The sequence below is a fragment of the Scyliorhinus torazame genome, chromosome 1 (genome assembly GCF_047496885.1).
Source record: "Scyliorhinus torazame isolate Kashiwa2021f chromosome 1, sScyTor2.1, whole genome shotgun sequence".
Classification (NCBI taxonomy): domain Eukaryota; kingdom Metazoa; phylum Chordata; class Chondrichthyes; order Carcharhiniformes; family Scyliorhinidae; genus Scyliorhinus; species Scyliorhinus torazame.
This window is the reverse complement of record NC_092707.1, coordinates 19,963,758-19,976,720: the sequence shown is the minus strand read 5'-3', so window position 1 is coordinate 19,976,720 and position 12,963 is coordinate 19,963,758. Positions and strand designations below refer to the sequence as shown.

The 12,963-nt window shown below is 50.6% G+C and overlaps 1 protein-coding gene across 1 annotated transcript in view; it reads right to left on the bottom strand.

Annotated features, from left to right (window-relative positions):
- pi4kab (phosphatidylinositol 4-kinase, catalytic, alpha b) overlaps nt 1-12,963 on the bottom strand; it is a 345,324-nt gene that overhangs the window by 211,571 nt on the left and 120,790 nt on the right. Inside the window, exon 16 of the mRNA XM_072473986.1 lies at nt 2,713-2,896. Within this exon, the coding sequence (XP_072330087.1) occupies nt 2,713-2,896 (184 nt within the window). The remainder of the gene's footprint in view (nt 1-2,712; nt 2,897-12,963) is intronic.

Sequence of the window (12,963 nt, the reverse complement as noted above, 5' to 3'; positions counted from 1 at the left end):
TTGGGGATGAAGATCTGGATGGCTCTAAACAGGAAGAGGAGCCTTGGCAGCACGTTCATCTTGATCAACTGCACTCTTTCCGCCAGGGAGAGTGGGAGTGCGCCCCACCGTTGAAGGTCTTTTCTTACTTCCTCCACCAGGCTGGTCAGGTTCCACTTGTGGATCTGTGTCCAGTCTCTGGCTATTTGGATCCCCAGGTAACGGAATCTGTTCTGGGCTGTTTTGAACGGGAGCCCCTTCAGCTCTGTCCCTCCCCCTTTTGGGTTCACTGGGAATGTCTCGCTTTTGCCCAGGTTAAGTTTGTAGCCCGAGAAGGTTCCAAACTCTTTCAGTATTTGCAGTATTGCCTTCATTCCCTCCTGTGGCTTCAAGACATAGAGGAGCAGGTCATCTGCACAGAGTGAGGCTCTGTGCTCTCTGTCTCCACTCTGGATTCCCTTCCAGCTTTTTGCATCCCGCAGAGCTATCGCCAGGGGTTCGATCGCTAGCGCGAACAAGAGTGGGGACAGGGGGCAGCACTGTCTTGTTCCTCTCTGTAGCTGGAAATATTCAGAGCTGGTGGTGTTAGTTCGGACACTCGCTTTGGGAGTGCTGTACAGGAGCCTCACCCAGGCGGTGAATCCCGTTCCTAGCCCAAACCATTTCAGTACCTTGAGGAGGTAGCTCCATTCGAAGCAAAGGCCTTGGGGGCGGGGGGGTCATTATCACATTCAGCAGCTACCTGATGTTCGCTGTGAGCTGCCTAACCTTGACAAAGCCCGTTTGGTCCTCTGCGACCACCTCTGGTACGCAGCCTCCAGCCTTTTGGCCAGGACCTTTGCGAGTATTTTCGCATCCACGCTCAGCAGTGAAATGGGTCTGTATGATCCGCATTCCGTCAGGTCTTTACCTTTTTTGGGTCTTAGTGGGATTGTGGCCTGCGCTAGTGTTGGGGGCAGGGTGCCACCTGCCAGTGAGTCCGCAAACATGTCCCTTATGTGTGGGGCCAGGACTGGTGCGAATTTTTTGTAGAAGTCTGCCGGGAACCCGTCGGGTCCCGGTGCCTTCCCCGCCTGCATGGAGCTGATGCTCTCCATGCTGTCTCCCAGGTCTATTGGTGCTTCCAGCTCCCCCCATCTGTCTTCCCCCACCACCGGCAGTTCCAGTCTGTCTCGGAACTGTTTCCCCTGAACTTCTGAATGCGATGGCCAACGGCTCAATCGTGAGGAAAACTGCCTCTTCTAACCACAGTAAAATATTGCTCGCCAAAGAGGATACCAGATACTATCACTCAGTAGGTTTAGGATTGCACAGCTGAGAAGCCAGTAGTCTCTATAGCCATCACCTCACCTGATGAAATCACTACAAGACCTTTGTGGGAGCTAAGGAAATTAAATATTGGAGGAACAACAGGGAAATGAAATAAAACTGAACATTTATATTTGCTATTCAAAACATTTTTGGAACAGCCTTTTAATCATAGAATTTACAGCGCAGAAGGAGGCCATTCGGCCCATCGAGTCTGCACCGGCTCTTGGAAAGAGCACCCTACCCAAGGTCCACACCTCCACCCTATCCCCATAACCCAGCAACCCCACCAAACACTAAGGGCAATTTTGGACACTAAGGGCAATGTATCATGGCCAATCCACCTAACCTGCACATCTTTGGACTGTGGGAGGAAACCGGAGCACCCGGAGAAAACCCACGCACACGGGGAGGATGTGCAGACTCCGCACAGACAGTGACCCAAGCCGGAATCGAACCTGGGACCCTGGAGCTGTGAAGCAATTGTGCTATCCACAATGCTACCGTGCTGCCCTAATAATTCATTCCTTAGGTATGGAGAGTAAAAATGACACCATCACACGTGGCCAACAGGCCAATTAGAACACAGAAGTCAAGCTAACATTGTTATCTTCAGCTGCTGGGATGGAGTTTGAAAAAGTGACTCAATTTCCACAGTAATTAATTCCCTGTGAATTGCGTTCGGACATGAAGGATGTGAAAGCTGCCATAGAAATCCGAAATATAAACATAAAACACTGGAAATACTCAAATAGGTTGAGCAGAACCGTTCTGATGAAGTCATCGAGCTAAAACTTTATCTGCTAACTCTGCTCCTCTCTCCCCAGATGCTGCCTGACGAGCAGAACATTTGCAGCATTTACTGTCCCGATTTCAGCTTTCCAACATCCGCAGTCTCTTGCTTTTAAAGAAGTCAAAATGCTTTCTTCCTTCTTTCAAATAATGGGCCAAATGGATCACAAAAAAGTTGGCCTTTCGCAAAAATCTCTAGTCAGATGGATGGAAAGTGTCAGATGAATGGATATAATTTTTTTTTTTTTTGCTGATAGATTTTAGTTCTTTCCATCCTTACAACCTAAATGAGGACAATTATGTGCAACAGTCTCAGGCTGGAATGATTTTTTGGAACAAAGTAAGAGAAAACCTCTATTTTGTTTTTAAAAGCGAGAAAGTGACATTAGGGGCTTAATTTTCAACTTCGCTGCTTAGTAGAGTGGATTACCCACTTGTTGAAGAAGCTTAATTTCCATTAATTCACTCTGCCAGGTTACTGCGAAGGTGGCAAAGTTGTAATTACCCACTGTGGTGTCCACAGCGCAGAATGCTAAGAGGCGTCAATTAGTGCCATAACTTTTTTAATAACTACCTGCCCTGGTTACTTTGCTACAGTACAAATTATTGTATCAATCACTCCATCTCACTTACATTCCCCGTGATGACCATGCAGCCCAGCTGATCGATAATGAGAACATCTAACTGGGATGGAGGCTGGCAAAACTTCTGCTGCAGGATTTGCAGAATCGGCTCCATCACCTTTGGCGTGTCCCTCAATGCAACAGCGATATGGCCCAGTGAGCGGATCGTGTGATCAGGAATCAGATGGGCATCCCTGGGTGGAGAAAACAAAATAAATCCAACAAGAATAAACCGAACATGACTGACTCCTTATCCAGACACTATAACCCTCCTTATCCAGACACTATAACCCTCCTTATCCAGACACTAGAACCCTCCTTATCCGGAGACTATAACCCTCCGTATCCCGAGACTGTAAACCTTCGTATCCTGAGACTGTAACCCTCCGTATCCCGAGACTGTAACCCTTCGTATCCCGAGACTGTAACCCTCCGTATCCTAAGACTGTAATCCTCCGTATCCTAAGACTGTAACCCTCCGTATCCTGAGACTGTAACCCTCCTTATCCTGAGACTGTAACCCTCTTTATCCTGAGACTGTAACCCTCCTTATCCTGAGACTGTAACCTTCCGTATCGCGAAACAGTAACCCTCCGTATCCTGAGACTGTAACCCTCCCTATCCTGAGACAGTAACCCTCCGTATCCCGAGACAGTAACCCTCCCTATCCGGAGACTGTAACCCTCCCTATCCGGAGACAGTAACCCTCTGTATCCTGAGACAGTAACCCTCCGTATCCTGAAACTGTAACTCTCCGTATCCCGCGCCAGTAACCCTCCGTATCCTGAGACTGTAACCCTCCCTATCCTGAGACAGTAACCCTCCGTATCCCGAGACAGTAACCCTCCCTATCCGGAGACTGTAACCCTCCCTATCCGGAGACAGTAACCCTCTGTATCCTGAGACAGTAACCCTCCGTAACCTGAGACAGTAACCCTCCGTAACCTGAGACAGTAACCCTCCGTATCCTGAAACTGTAACTCTCCGTATCCCGCGCCAGTAACCCTCCCTATCCCGAGACAGTAACCCTCCCTATCCCGAGACAGTAACCCTCCCTATCCTGAGACAGTAACCCTCCCTATCCTGAGACAGTAACCCGCCGTATCCTGAGCCAGTGACCCTCCGTATCCTGAGCCAGTAACCCTCCGTATCCTGAGACTGTAACCCTCCGTATCCTGAGACTGTAACCCTCCCTATCCTGAGACTGTAACCCTCCGTATCCTGAGACAGTAACCCTCCGTATCCTGAGACAGTAACCCTCCGTATCCCGAGACTGTAACCTTCCGTATCCCGAGACTGTAACCCTCCGTATCCCGAGACAGTAACCCTCCGCATCCTGAGATTGTAACCCTCCGTATCCTAAGACTGTAATCCTCCGTATCCTAAGACTGTAACCCTCCATATCCTGAGACTGGAACCCTCCTTATCCTGAGACTGTAACCCTCCCTATCCTGAGACAGTAACCCTCCGTATCCCGAGACAGTAACCCTCCGTATCCGGAGACTGTAACCCTCCCTATCCGGAGACAGTAACCCTCTGTATCCTGAGACAGTAACCCTCCGTATCCTGAAACTGTAACTCTCCGTATCCCGCGCCAGTAACCCTCAGTATCCTGAGACTGTAACCCTCCCTATCCTGAGACAGTAACCCTCCGTATCCCGAGACAGTAACCCTCCCTATCCGGAGACTGTAACCCTCCCTATCCGGAGACAGTAACCCTCTGTATCCTGAGACAGTAACCCTCCGTAACCTGAGACAGTAACCCTCCGTAACCTGAGACAGTAACCCTCCGTATCCTGAAACTGTAACTCTCCGTATCCCGCGCCAGTAACCCTCCCTATCCCGAGACAGTAACCCTCCCTATCCCGAGACAGTAACCCTCCCTATCCTGAGACAGTAACCCTCCCTATCCTGAGACAGTAACCCGCCGTATCCTGAGCCAGTAACCCTCCGTATCCTGAGCCAGTAACCCTCCGTATCCTGAGACTGTAACCCTCCGTATCCTGAGACTGTAACCCTCCCTATCCTGAGACTGTAACCCTCCGTATCCTGAGACAGTAACCCTCCGTATCCTGAGTCAGTAACCCTCCGTATCCCGAGACTGTAACCTTCCGTATCCCGAGACTGTAACCCTCCGTATCCCGAGACAGTAACCCTCCGTATCCCGAGACAGTAACCCTCCGCATCCTGAGATTGTAGCCCTCCGTATCCTGAGACTGTAACCCTCCTTATCCTGAGACTGTAACCCTCCGTATCCTGAGACTGTAACCCTTCTTATCCTGCGACTGTAACCCTCCGTATCCTGAGACTGTAAACCTCCTTATGCTGAGACTGTAACCCTCCTTATGCTGAGACTGTAGCCCTCCTCATCCTGAGACTGTAACCCTCCGTATCCTGAGACTGTAACCCTCCGTATCCTGAGACAGTAACCCTCCGTATCCCGAGACTGTAACCTTCCGTATCCCGAGACTGTAACCCTCCGTATCCCGAGACAGTAACCCTCCGCATCCTGACATTGTAACCCTCCGTATCCTGAGACTGTAACCCTCCTTATCCTGAGACTGTAACCCTCCGTATCCTGAGACTGTAACCCTTCTTATCCTGCGACTGTAACCCTCCGCATCCTGAGATTGTAACCCTCCGTATCCTGAGACTGTAACCCTCCTTATCCTCAGACTGTAACCCTCCGTATCCTGAGACTGTAACCCTTCTTATCCTGCGACTGTAATCCTCCCTATCCTGAGACTGTAACCCTCCCTATCCTGAGACAGTAACCCTCCGTATCCTGAGACAGTAACCCTCCGTATCCCGAGACTGTAACCTTCCGTATCCCGAGGCTGTAACCCTTCGTATCCTGAGACTGTAACCCTCCGTATCCTGAGACTGTAACCCTCCGTATCCTGAGACTGTAACCCTCCGTATCCTGAGACTGTAACCCTCCTTATCCTGAGACTGTAACCCTCCGTATCCTGAGACGGTAAGCCTCCTTATCCTGAGACGGTAAGCCTCCTTATCCTGAGACTTTAACCCTCCGTATCCTGAGACTGTAACCCTTCGTATCATGAGACAGTAACGCTCCGTATCCTGAGACTGTAACCCTCCGTATCTCGAGACTGTAACCCTCCTTTATCCTGAGACTGTAACCCTCCGCATCCTGAGACTGTAACCCTCCTTATCCCGAGACTGTAACCCTCCTTATCCCGAAACTGTAACCCACCTCATCCCGAGACTGTAACCCTCCCTATCCTGAGACTGTAACCCTCCCTATCCTGTGACTGTAACCCTCCGTATCCTGAGACTGTAACCCTTCATATCCTGAGACTGTAACCCTCCGTATCCTGAGACTGTAAGCCTCCTTATCCTGAGACTGTAACCCTCCGTATCCTGAGACTGTAACCCTTCGTATCCTGAGACTGTATCACTCCGTATCCTGAGACAGTAACCCTCCGTATCCTAAGACAGTAACCCTCCGTATCCTGAGACAGTAACCCTCCGTATCCCGAGACTGTAACCTTCCGTATCCCGAGACTGAACCTTCTGTATCCCGAGACTGTAACCCTCCGTATCCCGAGACAGTAACCCTCCGCATCCCGAGATTGTAACCCTCCGTATCCTAAGACTGTAACCCTCCCTATCCTGAGACTGTAACCCTCCGTATCCTGAGACAGTAACCCTCCGTATCCTGAGACAGTAACCCTCAGTATCCCGAGACAGTAACCCTCCTTATCTGGAGACTGTAACCCTCCGTATCCTGAGACTGTAACCCTTCTTATCCTGCGACTGTAATCCTCCGTATCCTGAGACTGTAACCCTCCTTATGCTGAGACTGTAACCCTCCTTATGCGGAGACTGTAACCCTCCTTATCCTGAAACTGTAACCCTCCGTATCCTGAGACTGTAACCCTTCGTATCCTGAGACTGTAACCCTCCGTATCCTGAGACTGTAACCCTCCGTATCCTGAGACAGTAACCCTCCGCATCCTGAGATTGTAACCCTCCGTATCCTGAGACTGTAACCCTCCTTATCCTGAGACTGTAACCCTCCTTATCCTGAGACTGTAACCCTCCGTATCCTGAGACTGTCACCCTTCTTATCCTGCGACTGGAACCCAACGTATCCTGGGACTGTAACCCTCCTTTTGCTGAGACTGTAACCCTCCTTATGCTGAGACTGTAACCCTCCGTATCCCGAGACAGTAACCCTCCGCATCCCGAGATTGTAACCCTCCGTATCCTAAGACTGTAACCCTCCCTATCCTGAGACTGTAACCCTCCCTATCCTGAGACTGTAACCCTCCGTATCATGAGACAGTAACCCTCCGTATCCTGCGACAGTAACCCTCAGTATCCCGAGACTGTAACCTTCCGTATCCCGAGACTGTAACCCTCCGTATCCCGAGACAGTAACCCTCCTTATCCTGAGACTGTAACCCACCGTATCCTGAGACTGTAACCCTTCTTATCCTGCGACTGTAATCCTCCGTATCCTGAGACTGTAACCCTCCTTATGCTGAGACTGTAACCCTCCTTATGCTGAGACTGTAACCCTCCTTATCCTGAAACTGTAACCCTCCGTATCCTGAGACTGTAACCCTTCGTATCCTGAGACTGTAACCCTCCGTATCCTGAGACTGTAACCCTCCGTATCCTGCGACTGTAACCCTCCTTTTGCTGAGACTGTAACCCTCCTTATGCTGAGACTGTAACCCTCCTTATCCTGAGACTTTAACCCTCCGTATCCTGAGACTGTAACCCTTCGTATCCTGAGACTGTAACCCTCCGTATCCTGAGACTGTAACCCTCCTTATCCTGAGACTGTAACCCTCCGTATCCTGAGACTGTAACCCTCCTTATCCTGAGACTGTAACCCTCGGTATCCTGAGACTGTAACCCTCCTTATCCTGAGACTGTAACCCTCCGTATCCTGAGACGGTAACCCTCCTTATCCTGAGACTGTAACCCTCCTTATCCCGAGACTGTAGCCCTCCTTATCCCGAGACTGTAACCCTCCGTATCCTGAGACTGTAACCCTCCGTATCCCGAGACAGTAACCCTCCCTATCCTGAGACTGTAACCCTCTGTATCCTGAGACAGTAACACTCCGTATTCTGAGACAGTAACCCTCCCTATCCTGAGACAGTAACCCTCCGTATCCCGAGACTGTAACCTTCCGTATCCCGAGACTGTAACCCTCCGTATCCCGAGACAGTAACCCTCCGCATCCCGAGATTGTAACCCTCCGTATCCTAAGACCGTAACCCTCCCTATCCTGAGACTGTAACCCTCCGTATCCTGAGACAGTAACCCTCCGTATCCTGAGACAGTAACCCTCAGTATCCCGAGACTGTAACCTTCCGTATCCCGAGACTGTAACCCTCCGTATCCCGAGACAGTAACCCTCCTTATCCTGAGACTGTAACCCTCCGTATCCTGAGACTGTAACCCTTCATATCCAGCGACTGTAATCCTCCGTATCCTGAGACTGTAACCCTCCTTATGCTGAGACTGTAACCCTCCTTATGCTGAGACTGTAACCCTCCTTATCCTGAAACTGTAACCCTCCGTATCCTGAGACTGTAACCCTTCGTATCCTGAGACTGTAACCCTCCGTATCCTGAGACTGTAACCCTCCGTATCCTGAGACAGTAACCCTCCGCATCCTGAGATTGTAACCCTCCGTATCCTGAGACTGTAACCCTCCTTATCCTGAGACTGTAACCCTCCGTATCCTGAGACTGTCACCCTTCTTATCCTGCGACTGGAACCCTCCCTATCCTGAGACTGTAACCCTCCCTATCCTGAGACTGTAACCCTCCGTATCCTGAGACTGTAACCCTCCGTATCCTGAGACTGTAACCCTCCGTATCCCGAGACAGTAACCCTCCCTATCCTGAGACTGTAACCCTCTGTATCCTGAGACAGTAACCCTCCGTATTCTGAGACAGTAACCCTCCCTATCCTGAGACTGTAACCCTCTGTATCCTGAGACTGTAACGCTCCGTATCCCGTGACTGTAATCATCCTTATCCTGAGGCTGTAACCCTCCATATCCCGAGACTGTAACCCTCCGCATCCTGAGACAGTAACCCTCCGTATCCTGAGACTGTAACCCTTCGTATCCTGAGACTGTAACCCTCCGTATCCTGAGACAGTAACCCTCCGTATCCTAAGACAGTAACCCTCCGTATCCTGAGACAGTAACCCTCCGTATCCCGAGACTGTAACCTTCCGTATCCCGAGACTGTAACCCTCCGTATCCCGAGACAGTAACCCTCCGCATCCCGAGATTGTAACCCTCCGTATCCTAAGACCGTAACCCTCCCTATCCTGAGACTGTAACCCTCCGTATCCTGAGACAGTAACCCTCCGTATCCTGAGACAGTAACCCTCAGTATCCCGAGACTGTAACCTTCCGTATCCCGAGACTGTAACCCTCCGTATCCCGAGACAGTAACCCTCCTTATCCTGAGACTGTAACCCTCCGTATCCTGAGACTGTCACCCTTCTTATCCTGCGACTGTAATCCTCCGTATCCTGAGACTGTAACCCTCCTTATGCTGAGACTGTAACCCTCCTTATGCTGAGACTGTAACCCTCCTTATCCTGAAACTGTAACCCTCCGTATCCTGAGACTGTAACCCTTCGTATCCTGAGACTGTAACCCTCCGTATCCTGAGACTGTAACCCTCCGTATCCTGAGACAGTAAACCTCCGCATCCTGAGATTGTAACCCTCCGTATCCTGAGACTGTAACCCTCCTTATCCTGAGACTGTAACCCTCCGTATCCTGAGACTGTCACCCTTCTTATCCTGCGACTGGAACCCTCCCTATCCTGAGACTGTAACCCTCCCTATCCTGAGACTGTAACCCTCCGTATCCTGAGACTGTAACCCTCCGTATCCTGAGACTGTAACCCTCCGTATCCCGAGACAGTAACCCTCCCTATCCTGAGACTGTAACCCTCTGTATCCTGAGACAGTAAACCTCCGTATTCTGAGACAGTAACCCTCCCTATCCTGAGACTGTAACCCTCTGTATCCTGAGACTGTAACGCTCCGTATCCCGTGACTGTAATCATCCTTATCCTGAGGCTGTAACCCTCCATATCCCGAGACTGTAACCCTCCGCATCCTGAGACAGTAACCCTCCGTATCCTGAGACTGTAACCCTTCGTATCCTGAGACTGTAACCCTCCGTATCCTGAGACAGTAACCCTCCGTATCCTAAGACAGTAACCCTCCGTATCCTGAGACAGTAACCCTCCGTATCCCGAGACTGTAACCTTCCGTATCCCGAGACTGTAACCCTCCGTATCCCGAGACAGTAACCCTCCGCATCCCGAGATTGTAACCCTCCGTATCCTAAGACCGTAACCCTCCCTATCCTGAGACTGTAACCCTCCGTATCCTGAGACAGTAACCCTCCGTATCCTGAGACAGTAACCCTCAGTATCCCGAGACTGTAACCTTCCGTATCCCGAGACTGTAACCCTCCGTATCCCGAGACAGTAACCCTCCTTATCCTGAGACTGTAACCCTCCGTATCCTGAGACTGTAACCCTTCTTATCCTGCGACTGTAATCCTCCGTATCCTGAGACTGTAACCCTCCTTATGCTGAGACTGTAACCCTCCTTATGCTGAGACTGTAACCCTCCTTATCCTGAAACTGTAACCCTCGGTATCCTGAGACTGTAACCCTTCGTATCCTGAGACTGTAACCCTCCGTATCCTGAGACTGTAACCCTCCGTATCCTGAGACAGTAACCCTCCGCATCCTGAGATTGTAACCCTCCGTATCCTGAGACTGTAACCCTCCTTATCCTGAGACTGTAACCCTCCGTATCCTGAGACTGTCACCCTTCTTATCCTGCGACTGGAACCCTCCCTATCCTGAGACCGTAACCCTCCCTATCCTGAGACTGTAACCCTCCGTATCCTGAGACTGTAACCCTTCATATCCTGAGACTGTAACCCTCCGTATCCTGAGACTGTAAGCCTCCTTATCCTGAGACTGTAACCCTCCGTATCCTGAGACTGTAACCCTTCGTATCCTGAGACTGTATCACTCCGTATCCTGAGACAGTAACCCTCCGTATCCTGAGACAGTAACCCTCCGTATCCTGAGACAGTAACCCTCCGTATCCCGAGACTGTAACCTTCCGTATCCCGAGACTGTAACCTTCCGTATCCCGAGACTGTAACCCTCCGTATCCCGAGACATTAACCCTCCGCATCCCGAGATTGTAACCCTCCGTATCCTAAGACTGTAACCCTCCCTATCCTGAGACTGTAACCCTCCGTATCCTGAGACAGTAACCCTCCGTATCCTGAGACAGTAACCCTCAGTATCCCGAGACAGTAACCCTCCTTATCCTGAGACTGTAACCCTCCGTATCCTGAGACTGTAACCCTTCTTATCCTGCGACTGTAATCCTCCGTATCCTGAGACTGTAACCCTCCTTATGCTGAGACTGTAACCCTCCTTATGCGGAGACTGTAACCCTCCTTATCCTGAAACTGTAACCCTCCGTATCCTTAGACTGTAACCCTTCGTATCCTGAGACTGTAACCCTCCGTATCCTGAGACTGTAACCCTCCGTATCCTGAGACAGTAACCCTCCGCATCCTGAGATTGTAACCCTCCGTATCCTGAGACTGTAACCCTCCTTATCCTGAGACTGTAACCCTCCTTATCCTGAGACTGTAACCCTCCGTATCCTGAGACTGTCACCCTTCTTATCCTGCGACTGGAACCCAACGTATCCTGCGACTGTAACCCTCCTTTGCTGAGACTGTAACCCTCCTTATGCTGAGACTGTAACCCTCCTTATCCTGAGACTTTAACCCTCCGTATCCTGAGACTGTAACCCTTCGTATCCTGAGACTGTAACCCTCCGTATCCTGAGACTGTAACCCTCCTTATCCTGAGACTGTAACCCTCCGTCTCCTGAGACTGTAACCCTCCTTATCCTGAGACTGTAACCCTCGGTATCCTGAGACTGTAACCCTCCTTATCCTGAGACTGTAACCCTCCGTATCCTGCGACAGTAACGCTCCTTATCCCGAGACTGTAGCCCTCCTTATCCCGAGACTGTAACCCTCCGTATCACTAGACTGTAACCCTCCGTATCCTGAGACTGTAACCCTCCGTATCCCGAGACAGTAACCCTCCCTATCCTGAGACTGTAACCCTCTGTATCCTGAGACTGTAACCCTCCGTATCCTGAGACTGTAACCCTTCATATCCTGAGACTGTAACCCTCCGTATCCTGAGACTGTAAGCCTCCTTATCCTGAGACTGTAACCCTCCGTATCCTGAGACTGTAACCCTTCGTATCCTGAGACTTTAACCCTCCGTATCCTGAGACAGTAACCCTCCGTATCCTGAGACAGTAACCCTCCGTATCCTGAGACAGTAACCCTCCGTATCCCGAGACTGTAACCTTCCGTATCCCGAGACTGTAACCCTCCGTATCCCGAGACAGTAACCCTCCGCATCCCGAGATTGTAACCCTCCGTATCCTAAGACTGTAACCCTCCCTATCCTGAGACTGTAACCCTCCCTATCCTGAGACTGTAACCCTCCGTATCATGAGACAGTAACCCTCCGTATCCTGAGACAGTAACCCTCAGTATCCCGAGACTGTAACCTTCCGTATCCCGAGACTGTAACCCTCCGTATCCCGAGACAGTAACCTTCCTTATCCTGAGACTGTAACCCTCCGTATCCTGAGACTGTAACCCTTCTTATCCTGCGACTGTAATCCTCCGTATCCTGAGACTGTAACCCTCCTTATGCTGAGACTGTAACCCTCCTTATGCTGAGACTGTAACCCTCCTTATCCTGAAACTGTAACCCTCCGTATCCTGAGACTGTAACCCTTCGTATCCTGAGACTGTAACCCTCCGTATCCTGAGACTGTAACCCTCCGTATACTGCGACTGTAACCCTCCTTTTGCTGAGACTGTAACCCTCCTTATGCTGAGACTGTAACCCTCCTTATCCTGAGACTTTAACCCTCCGTATCCTGAGACTGTAACCCTCCTTATGCTGAGACTGTAACCCTCCTTATGCTGAGACTGTAACCCTCCTTATCCTGAAACTGTAACCCTCCGTATCCTGAGACTGTAACCCTTCGTATCCTGAGACTGTAACCCTCCGTATCCTGAGACTGTAACCCTCCGTATCCTGAGACAGTAACCCTCCGCATCCTGAGATTGTAACCCTCCGTATCCTGAGACTGTAACCCTCCTTATCCT